This window comes from Vulpes vulpes, chromosome 15 (genome assembly GCF_048418805.1).
Source record: "Vulpes vulpes isolate BD-2025 chromosome 15, VulVul3, whole genome shotgun sequence".
NCBI classification, from domain to species: Eukaryota; Metazoa; Chordata; class Mammalia; order Carnivora; family Canidae; genus Vulpes; species Vulpes vulpes.
Window position 1 is genome coordinate 102,637,830 of NC_132794.1, and position 20,978 is coordinate 102,658,807.

General features: G+C 51.1%; 1 protein-coding gene across 32 annotated transcripts in view; it reads right to left on the reverse strand.

Annotated features, from left to right (window-relative positions):
• Window positions 1–20,040, reverse strand: part of AFAP1L2 (actin filament associated protein 1 like 2) — a 101,300-nt gene extending 81,260 nt beyond the window's left edge. For 13 of the 32 annotated variants that reach the window (XM_072740113.1, XM_072740115.1, XM_072740112.1 and 10 more), the window contains exon 1: window positions 19,658–19,897. In XM_072740113.1, the coding sequence (XP_072596214.1) occupies window positions 19,658–19,673 (16 nt within the window). In that variant the 5' untranslated portion in view covers window positions 19,674–19,897. Of the gene's footprint in view, window positions 1–14,170; window positions 14,225–14,592; window positions 14,732–19,657 lie in introns of those variants that run through there. The other 19 variants (XM_072740095.1, XM_072740094.1, XM_072740098.1 and 16 more) reach the window with 9 other exon arrangements.
• Window positions 20,041–20,978: the final 938 nt, after the last annotated feature.

Genomic DNA, 20,978 nt, shown 5'->3' on the forward strand with positions numbered 1-20,978 from the left:
GATTATGCAGATCTAGCAGGAGCGAACTCCAAGAAACATCTCGAACTTAAAGAAGAATGTTACTGGTGAGTGGGTTCCACCTGGAGAAAGGGGGAAATTATATACACACATGGCTGCTTATATATGGACCTTTAAGAAGGCTACTTGCTAAACTGTTTTGGTTTTGGGGTTTTTTGTTTTGTTTTGTTTTGTTTTTTAGCTTTTGCTTTTTAAAACTTTATACCCCTGGGGCTGGAAAAGAGGAGAGGGAAAGGAGAAAGAGGAAGGGGAGAGGCAGAAACAGAAGGAAGGGAGGGAGAGAGAGAAGGATTGGGGGGGGGAGGAAAAAATAATGGTTGCAGAGGAAGAGAAATATTTGGATGAATATATCCTTGACAGATATTATCATCAAGGGTGGAATTCTAGGGATTTTCACATTCCAGGTTATAAATTTCTGCCATGAATGCATATTTCATAATAAGCAGGTATGGCTTTTGCCATAAAAATACATGTAAAATTACTACCCTGAGCCCCTTCCAGAGAGAAATAGCAATGTGTAGCTGTCGTCTGCGCTATTCTCAATGATGTAAAGTATCTCCATCAGAAAAACGAAAACAACAAAAAGGAGAGAGAAAAAGTGAGTTTGCCCAGTCGGGCCTCGCCAGCTTAGAAATTTGACATTTTACCCTTTGTTCCAGAAAGTCAACAGAGACAGAAGCAGAGAGGGAGAGCAGACGCAGGACTTGGTGGAAGGGGGGCTTGCGGATGCCCAGTCTGAGGCTGGCAGCACAGAGACACCTGCTCTCAGCTGCAGCCTAGGGCTGTGGCCACAAGTCCCTGCTGGTTCTACCTACCTATCCAGCTGATCTTTTCTTTTTCTCCACCATCCCCTTCCCCAACCTGGCTATGGGGAAAAGGGGTGGGGAAACTGAACGGATTCAGACCAGGAGTCAGGGTTCATATCCTGGCTCCACCCCCTCATCTCCCTTAGCCCAATACTCTCATCCATTCAACAACCTGGCCTAGAAGCATGAGGCCCTCCCAAACCCTGGGAGGGTGTTGCAAATGTATTGAGAAGAGCTATCCTGCCATAAGTCAGCTCCTAGAAGATGGTATTTGAAAGGAGGAATCATTCACTCTGCTTAATGGAGGTCTGTCCCCGCAGCCATGAATCCCATCCTTTTCTCTGCTCCTTGCTGCCTTCAGCCTAACTCCACGGCTGTTAGGGCCTTCCTTGCTGAATCAATGGCATCTTGTCTATGGTCTTGACCCAGCTCCAAGTGATGAACCAACTTCACTGGGCGCGTCTGCTGAGAGCTCTCTGAGAAGGGCCATTGTTCCCCTTGCACTTGTCCAAAGCCTCCATTTAGGGACGGCTGTGACTGTGGATGGAGGACATTCATCTCTGGGAACATTTGCCAGCAAATGAGAGACAGCTGTTGGGCACGAATGGCGTGTGGCTGAATGTTGCCTGTAGTGAGATTTATTTTCCAAGTGAGAACACCCTAACTTATCTTTCCTTCCAAATGGTGAGAAATGGGAACAATGCTCACCTCCCTCCTGCGTGCACACTCACCGCCCTCATCACACGGTGTGCATGGTGGGGGCACACAGCACACAGGGCCTCCTGGGCGCTGGTTAAGGACTCACCTCCAGGCCCACGGGGAGAAGTGCAGGTCATGCAAGCCATGCCTGTATGGCTAGGGACCACGGCTCACCTCTCTCAACCCTCCTCGGGCCCACAGCAGCATTGAGTAGAGAACTCCATAGAGGCTTCTGAAAGCTCAAGGGCTGCTTGAAACCAGCAGATGGGAAACTGGCCAGAAACTCCTGGGAATTGTCAGACAAGGTGAATGCCCACCTGAGTGCCCAAGATCCCACTGTGTGCTTCAGGAGCTATAAGATGAGCGGCAGGGACAAGACAGAGAGCCACATGTGGCAGCACAGGGAAGGGCGGACTGGGTCCCATGTGGAACATGAACAGCTGGGGCCAGGTGTGACCAATGAACGCTGGCTTCCAGGGTGAGGGGGCGGTAGATGAAGGCGGGGTGACAGGGAGGGGCGGAGGGAAAAAGCACATGTTCCCTGACATGAGGAACAGCATGAGGAAAGGCCTGGCTGGGCCTGCAGGGAACACACTTGGGAGGCTAAACACCTGGAACCCCGGCACATAGGGAGCATACAGGAAAGCTCCCCTGCAGGGAGGTCTGCTCTATCAGGCTAGGGCACTCCTAGAGACGGCGGAGCAGCAGCCGTGAGCGTCAGGGACCGCCCCCCCCTCCACCCCAAAGAGGTGCACCACGTGGGCTGCAATGTAGCCCGCAGACTCACAGCCCCCTCCGCACCAGGCTGAACACGGCTTCATGTCTAGGATGGAGGTCATGTCTAGCTCCATCGGGCTAGACCAGGCAGCAGAAGGTGTTCTAGAGTCCAGTGGAGCTGGGTCTGGATCCCACTGCATTGGCTGCGAACTGGTGCTTGGGCCGCCTCTGGCCTCAATGTCTGGCTTCAATTTCCTCCATCCACAGAATAAAGATAATAATATTTACTGCTGGATTCCTGCCTCCCCAACTCCACGCCCAGTCCTGATTCTGCAGGCCTGGAGGAAGATGAAAGTGTCTGATGGAAAAGCTCTGGGAAGCCTTTTATTAACATTCTCTGTTCAGTCTAGCTCAGGGGAACAGGTCCCTGCATTCCAGGGGACTTCTCCCCCAGGGAGAAATGCCAAGAATATCACTGAAAGAGTCTAAGAGGCTTCTCTCCAATCAGGACCCTCCCAGGTAGGTAGTCAGCCACCCCCGGGAAGCTACACAGGTGCTGGGTGAAGGGTGAGAGCCGGTCCTGCAAGTTCTCACCACCATCCCTCCAGAGTCTCTATGGATTAAGCAAGATGATGGGAATAAATGCCTAGGGAGCTGCCCAGCCTGGGGACACTGTCACCGTCAGATGCGGGCAGCAAGGCTTACCCTTGGCTCCGAGGCTGAACAACCACCTTCTGGGAGAAACAATTTCCTACTCCGTGGCTGTGTGACAGTTACACTCAGAGAGGCTCAAACCCTCAGTTGCCATAGGAAGAAAAGGGCTGTCATGGCATTTCTGACACCACTCACTGGGATATTGGTACAGGTAAAAAATGGAACATATCATGAAGTAAAAAGTAAAAGGTAGTAGTAGTAGTATTTTTAATAATCATTCTTGATTCTTGATCATCCACTTAATATGAAGCAGATAGCAGCTGCAGAGCAGGGAAGATGAAGAAAGTCAGGAATGGAGGGGGTACTCTCCCCCAAAGAGAGGTAGTGCAGGAAGTCAGGAGAGGGAAGACAAGCCCATCGCAAGCAGCCCAGCCCTTGCCAGGCAGCAGCTGCCAGGAGATTGGGGCTTCCTTGGGTCCAGGGGGACCCCACTGCAGGGCTAGGGAGCAGCAGCTCGGGATGACTCAGCTAAAGAGACCTAGCAGCAACATGTCTCTGAGCAGATGGGGCTGCAACTGGTACCCAGGCCATGTGGGCACTAGTTCTGGGATGCAGACAGCTTACCACCCTCCACATCTTGGGGCGGGCACCTGGCAAGGCAGGACCCGTTGCCTACGGAGTGAAATGAACTTCACTAGCCCGACTGAATCTCTTCCTAAGACTTCACTTAAGTCGACTGTGATCCTACATCTAATTGCTCATTCCATCAGCCAGATTCAAACATGATTCCACCCAACCCTGGGTTCCCATGACCGACAGAGTCTGCCTTCTGGCCATGAAGACCCCCACGTTGAATTGGAACAAATCGCAATGACTTGGAAAGCACTGCGGACTTCCCTTCATGTGCGATGCAATTCCAACCCAACACTGAAATAATCGCCTTTTTATGCATGTTCAGTGCTTTCCAGCTTTCAAAACACTTGTATGCATAGCTTTCCACTGACCCTCCCAACAAGCCGGGCGTGTGGGTAGAGCAGTGACTATTCTAGATGAGGATGGCTGGGGTGACAGAGGACTAATGAGGCACAGTGTGCCTCATACTGTGGGGTTCTGAGACAGGAAACAGCCCTTCACGAATCTGCTTCCCCTCCCCACACAGCCTTAAGGGCAGTATCATCAGAAGCAAAGATTTTTTTTAAAATAAATTTATTTTTTATTGGTGTTCAATTTACCAACATACAGAATAACACCCAGTGCTCATCCCGTCAAGTGCCCCCCTCAAGTGCCCGTCACCCATTCACCCCCACCCCCCGCCCTCCTCCCCTTCCACCACCCCTAGTTCGTTTCCCAGAGTTAGGAGTCTTTATGTTCTGTCTCCCTTTCTGATATTTCCCACACATTTCTTCTCCCTTCCCTTATATGCCCTTTCACTATTATTTATATTCCCCAAATGAATGAGACCATATAATGTTTGTCCTTCTCCGATTGACTTATTTCACTCAGCATAATACCCTCCAGTTCCATCCACATTGAAGCAAATGGTGGGTATTTGTCGTTTCTAATGGCTGAGTAATATTCCACTGGATACATAAACCACATAGAAGCAAAGATTTTAGGTATCAGAAATAAACATGGTGGATCCATGGCAAATTCGATGTCTTGTTTCACCACCACCTACCACCAATAACTAGCACTGGAGCTCTGTGTGTGGCACCTACTGAGAAGTAAAAGGTTTCACTCCATCCTTACAAACCTCCCAGGGAAAGGATATTGAGCCCCTTTCAGATCTTCAGGAAGAAACAGACACTCAGAAATAGCAAGTAATTACCCAAGATCACAGGAATCCAAGCTGGATATGCACCAGTTCTGCATGAACCCTGCAACCTTCAATATTATATTCCCTACAGTCTCAACAGTGAGGGAGTAAAGTATTTGTGCCTCTTGAAGAAGCAATTCAGACACAGGGTGGTTCAGAAGTTCTTCCTTGGCTTTGCCTGGTAGGAAGTATGTTGGGACCATCATGATTCAGGTATCTCAGGCCACTGTCCTACACCCACCACATTAATAGTGCACCCAGCTTGATCTCAACAGACAATACTTGATACACTGAAGGTCAAGAAAATACTTATTATGTGAATATCTGGAAATTCTCCCATGCTGAGGGGCTATTTAAGATGGGAGCAAGTTCATTGCAAAATCACAAATCCTTTGAACTGGAAAGGACCCTGGGGGTGACACTTGAACTTACAGAAATGAAGATCTTTGTTGTTCCATCACTCAGGTGCCAACATGGCAGTGGAGCCAGGAATTGGGAAAGCAGATCCAGAGATGTGGGGGAGAAAATGAACACTGTCAGCAAGTGGGACAGGTGGGATAGAGAACATCCAGAAGAAAGAGGTCCTTGAATGATTCCAGTGCATGAGAAAGAACAGTGGGAAAACTGTCAGACCAGCAGAACCAACCTTAGGGTTTTTCCATTTTCTGAAAACCTTTAGTTCCTGGCTTTACAAATAGTTGGGTTTGCTGCCCACCGCTGAGCCACACGGGGAAGGGGGGAGTGGAGTTTGCTCTTCTGCCCACACTGATAAGACCCTGGGGCAGCTCCAGGTCCCACCCCCCGGCCCAGGAACTTCCCTGAACACACCACTGGGCAAAGCAGAAGCAGCTGGTGTTCTTCCTCATCCAAATGGCTCTTTATCACCTAAACCCTTGAATCTCAAAAGGACAAAAAAAAAAAAAAAAAAAAAGATGGAACAAACAATGTTAAGGACCAACTCTGTCCAGATCAAACAGACCTGGGGTGGGAGAGGCAGCTTATCTCCTCTGGATACACCTATTTTGAGTGACTATTCCCATCTCGGGTGGAAAGGAGCAAAAAGGAACTGTTGCACAGAGTCTAATAACCTCATTTCCAGTCAGATCCTGGGAAAATCTAATTCCAAAACATTCTACTCAATCTGATGAACCTTTGGCCATAAGCTCTTGGCCATGACCTGCACTCAGTAATGTGGACCCAAGGATGACTCCCGGTGCTCAGAGTAGCTGGAGACAACTGAAAGATTCTCAGCTATTAGAAGCCAGCCCTAGGATCCCACGCTTATCCGAGGGTGGGTTACAAGCATCCCCTCCCCTCGTGACAATGGCAGGTTGTTAATCACCACTATAGCTCTGACAAAAGGTGAACTTTGGAGTCAACTGGAAGGGTTGTCTATTATAAAAACCTCAGGGGCAAAGGGTTTTGAACAGCCCAGCAATTAATAAGGAAAATGGTCTCTCCACTGACTCCTCCCCCTGGGGTGGGTATGGGGGAGAGAAGCACCTGTCCCCCGTCTTCCCACAGCACTCCCCTTGGGCTTCTGGTGTTGCCCTCACTGTGCCATGCTTGCTTGCTTCAAGTCAGATTTGTAGGCTTCTGGAATCAACAACACGCCATAAGCAAACTCCTACAGATTCCCCTTCATCATATCCCATTCCTCATCCCCAAGATGAACTTTCTAATATGGACCATTTTGTTTATATGATGTCCTAGTTGGCTTCTTACCTTTCAGCGCTGTGTCTTCAAGATCTGCCTATGGTGCTGGGTGGACATCTAATCCACTGCTTCTACCTCTGGGTAATTCACTAGGATGTGCGTCCACCATCATCGTTCACCTGTCCACTCTCCCTAGGGACACCAAGACCCATTCTTCACCACCACAAATAGTGTGTGGACCCGTGCAGAAATTTCTGCATGTTCTGAGAATACTAGGTAGCCTGCAGCCTCTCAACGTGGTCAGCCTTCCAGGTGGTCATTTCGGTTGGTTTATCCCTGATGACTAAAGGAGCCTCGTGCTTCTTCAGATGCTCGTTAGCTTTGTGGAGGCTCCTTCACTTGTAATCTCCCATTCATACCCTTTACTCGTCTTTTTTTTTTTAAAGATTTTATTTATTCATGAGAGACATAGAGAGACAGAGAGACAGAGAGACAGAGAGAGAGAGAGAGAGAGAGAGGCAGAGACACAGGCAGAGGGAGAAGCAGGCTCCACACAGGGAGCCCGACATGGGACTCGATCCCGGGTCTCCAGAATCACACCCTGGGCTGAAGGCGGCACTAAACCGCTGAGCCACCCAGGCTGCCCTTCATCTTTATTTCTATTGCAATTTCTGCCCTGTTCTGGATGATTTTCAGGAATTCCTTGTATGTTCTAAATGTTAGTTCCTGGAAGGTTCTAGACGCTGTAAAGCTCTCTCTCCTTTTTGTCAGCTGCATTAACTTTGTCCAGGATGTCCGCTAGTGAGCGGAAGTCCTTAAATTCAATGTAATCACACTCTCAAAAAGATTGAGGATGGCCCCTATTTCTCAATCACACAATGACAGTTTCTTGAACACTTACGATACACCACCCATGGGGTTAGGTGCTGTGGACACAAAGATGGCTTTGACCTTCACAGCCTCCTGGAAACACAGACTTTCCATCAACTGTAACATGGACATGATGACCATGGCCATGGTGAGTTGTGCCAGGTGCAGTGAGGGGTTAAAGACAGATAAGCTTGGCAGGCAGCCCCGGGGGAGGACATCCAAGCCAATGGAACAACAAACAAGTACAGTTTGGAAAACCACAAGGAATCCAGTATGGCTGGGGCATAGAGCAAAGGAACGGCGGAAGACGCTAGAACAAACAGGAAAGAGCCATGCAAAGGAGGAGCTCAGATTTTCTCCAGATTTCCTCCAATACAGAGGACAGCACCTCTCCCTCTCTCCCCTACAGCCACTGGCAAGGTGCCTTAGTCCCCCCATCTGCACTCGAAGAAGGAGGCCTGGTTCAGGGACCTTAAGAAATCTGGGCTCCCCTGAGCTACAGTGGCAATATACTGAAATCTCAGAGAAACCCAAAGACAGAATATTCTAGGAAGAAAAGGGCTGTGAGCATCCAAGTTAAACTACCAAGGCAGATATGAGACATCCACTGAACAGGTCTGGGTTATCCTGAATGAAATGAGGCCTTCCCTTCCTGGCCTCAGCTGGGAGCTGTTCCTGCTGCTGTTCTTGCCTTGATGAAAGTTCTCAGCCACAAAATTCCCCAACTGCCAAGGGTGCTTGTGCCGGAAATGTACCGAATAAAGTCATTAGTGACACAGCGGAATCTTACCCAAGACCCCACCAGGATCTCTGCCAGCCAGCTGTTTCCTCTTGAATCTAAACCATTTTCACACTCAATGATGGTAAATTTTTTAAGGGGGAAAAAAAAAAGCCATTTGTAGAGAATATTTTGTTCCAAGCTATGTGACTGCCTTTATTTTTTTCCAGCCAGGGAAGGAATCTAGATGCACAAACACACGGCAGCCAAGTATGAAGGCACAGAGAAGGGCTATGTGAGGTGCAGGGAGGGGTTAAAGCCTTCAGGGGGGTTCAAGGTCAAGGTGCCAAGGCTGAGTGAGCCTTGATGAATAAGCTTGGAGTCTGGAAGTCACTCCGCCCCAACAGAACAGTCTTTACTTTCTCTCTCCCAGCTGCCTCAGCCTCCCCAGGGCAGAAAAAGAGATTTGTTAAGATAGCAATCTTACCCTTGGGGGGCATTAATAGCTTTAGGAGATTTCAAGAAAATGGGGCTGATTGTCACCTGAGGGTCCCCTCCTCTGGCATGAGCACACACACACACACACACACACACACACACAAAGGCAGGAGACTAAATTCTCCCTCTGGGAACAAAAGGGCCCTTCCCACCCTTGAGGGAATCAGTGCGTGGTGAGCCGGGAGCACCACCTGGATCTCATAACTCGCAGAGATCTGCTTCCAGCCTGAACTGTTTACAGTGACACACACCAAACCAACATCAGATGGGCAGGAGATGGACGCCTGCCCATTGAGAAGCCGGGAGGTCAATGGGAAAAAATTATTTTAGTCAATGTTGAGTCTTCAGAGTTTAGAACTCTTATCCAAACTGCGGCAACTTTCTCATGCTCCCCCTGCGCGGGTGCCAGGCCCTCCTCTGATGTTCGTTTCCAGGGAGCTCTGGACGGCAGAGGGAGGAGCCCTCACCCCTCGGAGGCCAAGAGGGTGCTGTTCAAAGGCCCACAGAGGGACGATCAGAATGCTCCTTCCTGGGAATCTTAGTCACTGTGACACGAACCTGCACGAGGCCAGGTGGGCTGGCCAGGAGGCTCCAGGGTTAGCCAATCAATGGCTTGGACCATGAAGCTTGGAGAAGGTGGCCTTCTTCGCATTAGGCCACACAGAACGGTACTTTCTAGGGTCTGAGGAAACACCAGGGGGAATGCTGAACAGATTTTCACTATGGCCTCCTCTGCTAGGAGGGAATGAGATGCTCTTTGGCTGAGAGCAAGCCCCACTTTCCCTACCCGGACTCAGGTCATCAGCTCCCCAGGGAAACCTAGGATTCTAGCCATGGCTACTACAAATGAAAGCCCAACACTACTAGAGACCTGGGGTCAGGGGGAGGCTCTTTCTGGACTCAGGTTCTCAGAGGGAATCCCTTATTTTTTTTTTTTTTTGATCATTTATTTATTTGACAGAGAGAAAGAGAGCAAGCGAGCACAAGCAGGGAGAGCAGCAGGCAGAGGGAGAAGTAGGCTCCCCACAGAGCAGGGAGCCCGATGCGGAACTCGATCCCAGGACTCTGGGATCATGATCTGAGCCAAAGGCAGACACTTAAAGACTGAGCTTCCCAGAAGCCCAAGAATCCTTTTCCTAACCTCAAGACTCAGGAGATCTGAACAGATATCGCAGGGAAATAAAGAGAGAAACCAGCAGAAAGTCAAAAGGGGAAAACAGGGAATGAAAGAAAGAGCAGGGAGGGAGCGGGGAGAGAAAGAGGGAGGACACCCCACGTGCAGGAGCAAGATCAAGCCTGTGTGCAGCACCCAAGAGAGGTCCCGGAGCACCTAACACACTTGCCTGTGATGGTCCTGTTGTTAACCCAACTCACTCTACCACAGGCTAACTTCCACGCATCTGGGATGCTACAGACTGGAACCAGAGATGGGCTCCCACTGTCTCCAGCAGGACACAAGCCTCACCCAGCTCAAGTACCTGCAACGGCTCCCTCTCTCAGGAGATCCCCGAGAGCTCCAGACACCAGGAGCTGTCACAAGACAACTGTGTTGCAGCCATCCAGACAACTGTACCAGATCATCATACACCATGATCCTCAGCCACCATTCCAGCATTATTGACTGCAGGAACCCTGTCTCTAAAACATGCTAAAAGGCACACAATTCAATTTTACCTATCATGGACCAGCCACATCACATTAGGCATTCGAGCAGCAGGAATGAGGCTGTTTGATACTTGCCACTTCAGCCCAAGTCTGCTATGTCACCACCATTTATTTCCTTCCACTTGTACTAGAGGGGATGGCACAGAAGGCCCAGATGATGCAAAGGGCAGTAGGGTGGTGACCATCTCAAGCTCATTAGGAGCCTGGTATTATAACTGAGAATATCCAATCCTTGTGGACCCAAGACCAAGACCATAAAGATGAAGAGGAGATGTCCCAAGCAAACTCACCACCCAACAGGTCCCAACCCCAATATCAGGGGTACCAAGCACCCTAGCAGAATTCCTTCCAAAAGGACCATATTTGAATTTTAGTAAATCAGCTCAATATGTTCCAAGACTGTGGGTATTAAATAAAAGAAGTCAGTGAAATCTCCAAACAATAAGCTCATTCAATACAATCTCTTTTTCTCCCCCCATCTGGGGACTTGAATACAGTCAACATGAATAAATCCTGTTGTGTAAAAACTGGGGGAGAAAAAAAAAAGAGGGTGGAGGATAGAAGGAAATGGCGGTGTTCCCACTTGCTGGTCTAACAGGGAGACTAAGATCATCCCCACAACCCAAAAGGATGCCAGCGTACCGGGGTAGCCCTAGGGAGATGGCGGCAACAGTCTGCAATCCAGGTAAGGAAGTATCCAGAACTTTCCCAGCCAGGCATTCCCAGCTTCTCCTCTGCTGCGTTCCCATTCTTGTACTTGAACTTGCAGTGGACCCCTGGGGCTGCCCCAAACCTAGCCTTTCCTAGGTGGACCCACGATAAGCTAGGTCTGACCCTGCACAGGGATGTTTCATTTCAGATACATACGAAACAGATTTCCCACTTCAGCGCCTTCCAACAAAGTCGAGACAATTAGAACTAAGGGCTGCAGGGATCCCCTGGGTGGATCAGTGGTTTAGCGCCTGCCTTTGGCCTGGGGCGTGATCCTGGAGTCCCGGGATCGAGTCCCACGCCCGGCTCCCTGCATGGGGCCTGCTTCTCCCTCTGCCTGTGTCTCTGCCTCTCTCTCTGTCTCTTATGAATAAATAAATAAAATCTTAAGAAAAAAAAAAAAACTAAGGGCCGCCCCAACATTTCTTCCTGCATATCCCAAGAACAGGTGAAACAGACCTGCCTTTGCAGGTGACTAGTGGCTTGGATATATTTGTAAGAAAAGTTGCTCACATGAAACTAAGTAATTCACGGTTGAAAGTGATCTAGGTACAGATTGTCCTCATGGATGAAAGTTCTACAGCCTTTCCATACACCATCTTTAAGAAAGATGGGAAGAAACAGGCTCAGCTCCCCAGGTCATAGATCCTGACACAGTACCTAAAGAACAAGGCAATTCGACATGAGTTTTGATTTTAAAAAAAGAAAGAAAGGAAAAGGAAAAAATAGAAACCACCAAGATCTTCAGATTGCATTAGGATCACCAGAGTGCTAGTGACTCTTCCATTCTCGAGGAATTCCACGTCCCATCTCCTGGTGATGCTGCCCTTGCCTATGAGGCTTTTCCCTTTCTGGAACCAAGAGGGCTGCTCCCTTACATCATATGGAACTAGGTGCATTATTCTGTTAAATCATGGGCTCTCCCTGCCTCAAAATCATTCCTAGCTAGCATAGACAAGCAGGACTTCCAGAAACAAAAAGTCAGCCAGGAAGTAATTATGGTGCAGACTTGAGTACTCAATTCCAATTCAACAACTTTATTGGTGAGGGGAGAAGAAAAAAGAAAAAAGATTTGCAGGAAGGCTGCCAAATTCAATACATTAGATCCATGTGTGTAGCAGCAGAGTTCCCAGGGTGGGAGCCCAGAGCTAATGCTTTGCTATTCCGTGACCCTCTTGGGCTCATCTGCTGCCTGGGTTTTAGGAGAACTGCTTTCCCTTTTCTCTAAGTAGAGGGAGAGCTTCCACCCTCACAGTGTTTACACCTAATGGAAAAGTCTCTTGCATTTAAGATGCTGTCAAGCAGTCAATCCTTTGGTTTTCTACCCAAATTCTTCACTCTCTTCTGCTGTATTTCCAGATTGCTGCAAACATGAAAACACGGAGACCTCAGATTCTATTTACAATCTGTGATGGTCAACGGGGCACTCAACAGATTCCCCAGCTTATTCCACGGCACCCCAAAATGCTAGAGTTTGTTTTATTTTTAAGATTTCATTTATTTAAAAAAAAAAGATTTCATTTATTTCAAAAAAAAAAAAACGATTTATTTCAGAGAAAGAGCACATGTGCATGCAGGGAGGAGCAGAGGAAGAGGGACCAGCAGACTCCCTGCTGAGCAAGGGTTCCGCTCTGGGGCTCCATCTCATGACCCTGAGATCATGACCTGAGCTGAAACCAAGAATCAGACACAACCGACTAAGCCACCCCGGCGCCCCACAAGGGCTTAAAGTCAGCCTCCTAGAGGTATAATTTACACACAGGAGAAAAAAAAAAAAGCCCTGCTAAATGTACAGTTCTGAGTTATCACAGACACCTAGAACTCTGGAAGCACCACCACCATGCAGATTTGAGACAGAAGGATTTCTATCATCCCAAAAATTTCCCACATACCCCTTTGTGGTCAACCCTTTCTCTCAAGCCCTAGCTACTACAGACTGGTTTTCTTTCCCCATAATTTTGCCCTACCCAGAAAGTCGCATAAATGGAATCCTACTGTGTGTATGATTTTTGAGTCTGGCTTCTTTCACTTAGCACATGGGCATGTAGCTGAGGTACAAACTGTTGGTTTTTAAGCTTGGGACTTCTGCTTTCTTGCCAAGGACATGAAATGATTGGCTCTGGCTCATCTTTGCTATGGGGGAACCAAATTCTTGGTTTTGGGCCTTTTAATAAAGCAGAGGCCTGGGAACAGGGTGACCTCCCATCTCTATCCACCCAGAACTATGGGATTTCCTGGGGCTTGGGGCTTGGGGCTTGCAGGGGGCAAAACCAGGCAAGTTCCAGACAAACCAGGCTCATTGGTCACTCTCCTTGGGACAGCCACCTCCGAGGGCAGGGCTGCACATCTGCTCCTCTAGATGCTTCTGTGAGCAGCAGGTTGCGCTCTCTGAGCTAACAGCTGACCGTCCTCCCTCGGTTTAAGCAAGCAGAAGGCCCATCTGCAATCTATTGGGACTCACAGAGAGAGGGGACTCGAAGGTGCTCTGGGCTCACTCTGCTTTGGCTCTGGTCCAGTGCAATGTGCCCAGGGTATTGCTGGCTCCTGCTTTTCCTGTATGTTCTCCTCGCTCCTCCCTCCCAGTGGGGTCTTTCACTGGGAGACTAGGGAGAAAGTGAGAGCCAAGGAGTAGTAAATGAGTACAAAGAGCTTGAAGTTCTTGTTAGAATCTAAACCTAAGGGCTTCTCCTATATAAACTTACTGAGACATCAGAGAAAAGTCAGGCAGGGCCACGACAGGAGGCTTGAGAGTGAGCCATTCTGCGCCCACCTCCTTTCCAGGACACTCGAGAGAAATACGCAGATGTCCGCTCTCTCGGAGAGGCTAGTTTACCTGGGAACAGGCTGCACAGCCCCAACTCAGGGCTCCCAGCTTGGCAAAGTGTGTGATGGGCATCGCTGGTGCCCAAATGAACGGAGGGCCCCCCTCGATCCACACGCAAGAAGGCAGGAATGGGTGGGGTCTCAGCCATGTCCTAGAGGTCTCAGGGGAGCTGCTCCCCGGGATTCATTTAACATTACCCCTTCTCAAAGTATTTCCCAGTAGCTCTTATAAATCATTCTACCAGGCAGTCGGTGAGGCAGGTTAGTAGTCATTATCCTCACTCGTACAGATGAGGAAACAAGGCCCAAAGAGATTAAGTGACTTGCCCAAGGTCGCACAGCGAGTTAGTGGCAAAGGCCAGATTAGAACCCCGAGCTCCAGAGTGCCCAGGCCAGCGCCCAGCTCCACAAGATCCCTCAGCCGTCGGTCCAGAGCGTGGGCAGAGCCAGGTCTGCGCCCTCGGGAGCCCTGGAGGCCAGGTGAGCTGCTGCAGAGAGCACAGGCAGGCTCATACTCACAGGCAGAAACCTGCAGGATCCTTCTCTGTACCACCAGACAGCAACACCCCTGTGCTGGAACAGACAGAAATAAGGCTCAAGTCGGGAAAGCCAGGGGCCACCTCTGTGGGCTTCCGTCTCCACTCAGCGGGGTGTAGCTTTGAGACTTTGCTTCATTTCCCTTTGTGAACCCGGTCGGCCCTTGAGGGCCAGAGCATCAGAGACTATGTGCTCCTGTGGCCTAGAATCAGTCATTCGCCCAGGCCCCAGTCATGCCCCGGGGACCCACATGCTGGTCCTGCCGGGTACTAGGGGTTGAGGGGGAGGGACACGGGGAGGAGAAAGACAAGCTTTCTGTCTTGAAGGCACTCAGTGAGAGGAAACGGACATCTGTACGTACAAGACATTGTGATGTTAATTCAACAGCTATTTCTGCTGAGTACCTAGGATGTTCTATCGATGAGGCTATCCCTCTAGTAGCCCAGGAACGCAGAGGCAATCAGGGGAGGCTTCCTGGAAGAGGAGGCATGTGCACTAGGTCCTGAAGATCGAGGAGCATTTCTATGAACAGCTGGTCTCTTCCTGGCTTACAGGACACAGAGAAGGAAGTAGTTTGAAAGTGCTTTGAGTACTTCTTTCTAAATAAACCCTTGCTGTTAGGAGAACAGGAATTCTACCCTTTAGAAACTCAATTCTCGGGGATTTTGCATCCGGTTTGAGTTGTTGCTTAATCTCTCTAGATCTCAGTTGACCCGCCTGTCAAATGGGAGTGAATAATCCTGTGTTTCGGAGGGGGGGGGGGGGTGGCTCTGGGCTTCACTACGAATCTTTGGAGACACACACACACAAAAGTCCTTGAGAAACGAATTCCTCACAAGGCCAATGGCATGCTCTTTCCCACTGTCTGCTGCTCTTGGCTCTCGCCAGGAAATTGATTTTATTTATAAGAATCACAACCCTAAACTGACCTCTGTTGGGCTACCCATGTCCCCTCCCTCGCTTCCCTCCCCTCAAGACACATCCTCCTCCAAAGATTCCCCAGTGACCACAGCACAACAGCGTTGAAGAGTGCTCAGAAAGTCAGGCTCTACCCACCCAGGAGGCTGTTTTCTAGATAGGGAAACTGAGGCCCGGAGAGCTCAGTGACTTGTCCAAGGAAACCAAAGTCACGGGTCTCCCCACTTCCAAGCCACTGCTCCCTCATCATGTCATGACTGCTCTGTTTCCTGCCTGGGCCTGGGCAGATGTGCCATCTTCCCTCAGCTAGGGAACCGTCTCCCTTCTCTGAATGACAGAAGTCTTTAGAGAAACATTTCCCATCATTAAAGGCATTTGCAAGAAAACTGGCACAGCTTCCGAAGCTTTGAAGCTTGTTGGCCCCTCCTGGCCCTTTAATTGTGCTTGGCTCCAGCCCAGTTCCCAGAGCTCCTACCGCTTCAGAAGAGGGGCAGGGCCCAAAGTAGAATTCCCGCCACCCAGCCTGCCCTTCAGCGCCAGAGGGGACCCCTCTGTACTTCTGTTTCCGACCATTCCATTGCCAATCAAGGCCTCCAGACAAGGAGCTTCAAAGTTGAAGGGCTCCAGGTCAAGTACAACTATGAGCAAACCCTGAGTTTAGGATTGTGCATCACTTTCGAGATGGTTCCGAAGCAGTGTTCCCACAGCCTTTAAAGCCTAGGATAGCTTCAGGTGAATCCCATTAGCTTTCTGCAGGTGTCACAGATTTGGTTAAAGCCCATCACAGGAGTATGGGCATCAGGCTTTTATGTCAGGTGCATATAGAACCACTTATCTTTGTTTCCAGTGATTCTCAATTTTGGCTACACATCAGAACGCCTGAATAGCTCAGCTGCACCCCTAGACCACCTGAATCAAAGTCTTGGGTGGGGCCTACATAGCAGAAGGCAGATTTTACTCTTAGGCTCCTTTAGATAATCTTATGAAATGTTCTGCATGTTCTTTCTTCACTTCAGCTTGGTCTTGAAAAAAGGGGACACGGTTCCCACCTGTGGCTCAGGTTAGGAACTACTGCCTAAGGTACAGTTTCTCTCTTTTCTTTTTTTTAAACCTTTTATTTATATATTCATGACAGACAGAGAGAGAGAGAGAGAGAAGCAGAGACACAGGCAGAGGAAGAAGCAGGCTCCATGCAGGGAGCCCGACATGGCACTTGATCCCGGGTCTCCAGCATCATACCCCGGGCTGAAGGCGGCGCCAAACCGCTGGGCCATCGGGGCTGCCCTGAAGTACAGTTTCAATAGGGAAAAACCTGAGCTCCTAAGCACGGAAAACAAGAACTCAGAGACGATGCTTCTGACGTGGCTATTATCAAGCCACCCATCTCTCTTAGTTGTTTTTTCTTTTTCAGACCTTTCCTGCCCACAGATCTCAGCATTCTCAGTTTAGGCTCCCAAGTACTTTTACTGGCTTGACTCTTCCCCACCACCTCTACCCTTGCAGTACCTCAGAACAAAGTGCCCTCTCCTGGGAATCAGGTGATCTGACTCACAAGCAAACAAAAACAGAAAAAGACAGATTACACCTTCAACCAAGTACTGTGATCCAAATTAAAGTGAATAGCTCAACCATGACGGCTTGGATCCAAGTGTGATGCAAATTCAGGAAGCTTCCTCGGGATGTTCCAAGTGTAATCCACAGATAGTAGGTCAGTCACATTTGGCCCTGGCCACACTCACCAGCTGGAAGAGCAGTAGGAATCAGAATCCTTGACCACATGGTGTGAGTTCAGCCAATGGGCTCCTGCACAGTGATCCAAGGGTGCTCTTATGAGAGTCATAAATATGTAAACATCCAAGGATGGGAACCTTTTCAAGGGACCCCGTAGAGCTGGCGCTGCTTATATAGCACCAAAGAGACTCACGTACAAGAAATAGCAACTCTACCGTCACTTTTTTATGAGACCTCTTATAAAAGCTCCATCTCTCTGGGAAGACACCGCCACCCCCAGCCCTTGCTTTTGCTTGAGAGTCTTCTTACCACCCGTACCCCTTGCTTTTGCTTGAGCGAGCCATGACTAACAGAATGGCTTCGATGGGATGGGAGAAAAGTCTGGAGACGTTTCTGCGTTAGAGAGTGATATTCCAACCACTCTTTAGCTCCAGACCTCTCTTCTATCCAACGAAACAATGGAAAATCAGCCGAGTCTAAAAATGACAGGCTAGTATTGGAGAAGATGTAACAGACTAGAGAGCATGCAAAACAATTTCACCTACATTGACTGCTTTATAAGGCTTACAAATTAAAAAAATAAAACATTTTGAGAATCTGGACACAACAATGAGGCATTCTATCTATTTGGGAGAGGACAAAATTGGGAATTTAGAAATACAGAATGGGGCATTTCAGTAACAAAATTGAAAAGTGTCACCAATGAGAATTCTTTATAACTTTTATATGTTCTAAAAGTCCATGTAGATCTTGCTTTTCCATTTAACTTTTAGTTAATCTTACCTTAAAAACAAAACACCCTCAATCTCTGATGAGCAAGAGAAGACTATGGATTCCAGTTAGAAGTTGCTCTGATTAACTGGAGCCTGGGCCCACACGCTTCATTTTGCACAGACCAATTTTTCAATTCAATCAGAGTTCAAAACACAAGTCATCAGCTTCTCAAAAGAATGGGGAATTCTACATTCCTGGGGTGGGGGATCCCTAAATTCCTAGGCTGAGGTGTAGTTTGCAAACATTAGCGTTCACTGGTGAGTCGTGAAGACTCTGCAGTCAAACAGGAAAAGAGGAGTTGGATTAGACTCTGCAATCCAGATAATTCTCAGATGTATCCACTTATCACTGATTTACCGCAAAATGAGGCAGATACATGTGTTACCAAAAACATAAACACTCTGAAATGGAAACTAAATTGGCAAAAAGCCCCTAACTGATATTCCGGGGTGGGAAGATTTTAAACTCCCAAGAGAAAAAAAGATAAGGATGACAACTTTCTGGTCAAAAGCTATTATTAATACAAAAAGCTTCTGATAATACTGGGCATTTAGAAAGAAGACCCCGAGTGTTACAATTTGCCCTTAGATTAATATACTGATTTGAGAAAGTACCTTCGAACAGGAGCTAACCCTCTCTGACTTCACAATTCAGAAGTGGCTCACCCCGAGTTAAAAGGGACCTCAGCAGCCCATTCTTCCAGCTGCAAGTCCTGAATCCCCTATGGGGGTCCCTCCCAAAGGGCGGAGGGCAGGCGGGGAGGGAGCAGCACTTCCATTTTACAAAGAGAGGGGCTGTGGCTTCCTCGGATGTCCTGAGACTACATAAGGGCGCATTCAGTCATTCCAGCACAAAACTGACGTGATCTCAGCAGAATTTGGGATGGAAAAAAAAAAGAAAAAAAAAAAAAAAAACCCACCCCGTCAGAAATGTGAGAGGCGCTCCAGGGAGGGTTAGAAAGAAACCAAAGGTTCCCAATTAGGTTAACCCCGTCCCCCCGGTGGGCCTCCCGCGCCCTCGGCAAAGGCCCTTCCTTTCTGCATGAAGTGCTGCCTCGGATGTACATGTTCCACCCTCACCTGTAGCCAGGTGACCCAGAGGAGAAAAACCAGTGGGAACGAGTCCGAAGACATGACTAGTGCAGGGACCTCGAGCCGGTCCCAGAAGGCTCCTTCATGTCAGTTTCGGAAATGAGAAACCACCGGGCGTGGGATTCCTTGGGAATCTGAGCGTTCTCCTTTACTGCCCTCTCCCAGGGGAAAATAAATATAGAAACGGTATTTCCTCTCCCAGGTTCGGCGGGGACCGAGTCCAGGGCGAGGAAATGCAAGAGACTTTCCCGAATGAAAGGAGGGAAAGGAGGGTCGGGGGCGTCCGCAGCGCCCCACCGCAGGGGCACCTCTTTAAACTCTTTTTTTCCAAAAAAAAAAAAAAGCTCCTTCGGGCTTGGCTTCCAGGCTGCGGCCCCGGGGTTCTGGTCCGAGCACCCGCACCGGGCCGGCCCGCCCACCGCCGTCTGGCCAAGGTCCCCGCCCTCGGCCAAAGCTGCGACTCGCCCAGCGGCGCCCCGGCCCCGCGCCCCCGCGCGCTCCACCTGCCGCCGGGCGCCGGGTTCGCGCCCCCGCCCCCGCCCCCGCCCCCGCGGCTCCCGGCCCTGCGTGGGGAGCGACGGTCACCGGAGCGGAGCTGCGCGCCCACCCCGCGCCCAGCGCACCCCGCTCCCGCAGCGCCGGCCCGGAGGACCCGAGCCCTCCCCGGCTCCGGCCGCCGTGGCCGCGGCATCTCCCGGGGGCGGCCGGGGCGTGCGAGGTGGGTCCCCACGCGCAGCATCTCTGCCCCGACAGGTGGGAAGCCCCGCCGCGCCCGGGGGCTCGGATCGCCGGGGCCGCGCCCACCACCTCGGGGCCCGCGGGTCTCCCCGGAGTCGGGGCTGCAGGGGCGCGGGCGGTGCGGCCCCCCCGGCCCCCCCGGACCCCGCCAGCTCCCCCCCGGCCCCCCCGGCCCCCGCCAGCTCCCCCCGCCCCCGGCCGCGCCGCGCGCCCTCACCTTTGTAGCGCTCCATCGGGGCCGCGGCGTGCGCTCCCGGCCCGCGGCTCCGGCGCTGCGCCCTCTGCGCTCTGCTCCGCGCCCCGCGCCGCGCTGGCCCCTCCCCGTGAGGTCACGCCCGCCGCCGGACCTCCCGGGGCGCCCGCACCCCGACCCCGCCCGGCGCGCCGCCCCCGCGGGGAACTCCGCCGCCGAGCCCCGGGCGGCTGCTCCTGGGCCGGGGAGGGCCTCCCGAGAGCGGGGCTGCAAACCCACTGCCCGGAGGGGGAGACTGAGGGCGAACCCGGCAGGCGGAGGCGCGCCCACAACGGCCCCCGCCCCCGGGGAGGGCCGGCGCGAAGGCCTCGGCTCGCTGGAGAGGCGACCGGGGGCGGGGGTGGGGGCACCGAGCCCTGCCCCGCCCGTCCCGGCTCCTCGGGACTCTGGGCGGCCGCTGCGGCGTCCGAACGGCCTCCCCGCCGCGCTCCGGGCCGGCCCCCGCGGGGCAGTGGCTGCAGCCTCCCGCGCGGACCCGAGTTCCCGGGGCTGCTCCGCCCCGCAGGGGCCCGCTCGCCCGGGCCTCGACCCCCACCCCGCCCGCTGCCCCCAGGGCCGCGCCGCGCTCTGTCCACCCGACCCTCCGGAGTCTCAGCCTCATCCTCCCCTGCGGGGGGGTGGGGGGGGGGGATCCGCGTTTCCCTTTAAACGTAGACTTTCCTTTCACTTTGAAAAATCTCAATCCTGATTCGCACAGGATGACTGGTTTGGGGTGGGGGGCACGTCTCCCCCACTTTCTCCGTGTGCGGTTTTTCCGAAGAGGTTCCTTCATTCTTCTCGGAACAGCGGGGTTAGCTCTGATTTTTGAAGACCTTCTGCCCCGGCAGTTTTAGAAATATTTTTCTCAGTTGGGTTCGCTGCTGACATCCCTGGAGCCCTCCCTACAAGCTGGGCGTGGTGCTTAGGCCTGTCCACCCACCGCCTTTCATCCCCCCCCCCCCCCAATCCTGGGGGTGGCCAATTATTATCAGTTCTATCATGTAGTGGAAGAAACTAAAGTTTACAGTGGCTAACAACTTGACCAAAGTCACACAGCTAAAAACAAAGCACCAGAGCAGGCTTTGTACCGTGGTCTGCTGCTTCTGGATGTTTGTTCCAAAGCTTTCCTGACACTTTGGGGGCCAGGCTGTCTGTCCCCATCTTGCAGAGCACTCAGACAAGCGAACAAGGTCAACACAGGTAGGTGCTCTGATCAAGGCACAAGGGATTCTGGGAGCCCCAGTGGAGGGACCGAAGCAGGCCCACCGAGCCTTGTAAGTCCTAGGAGGAGGAGATGGCTGAGGGA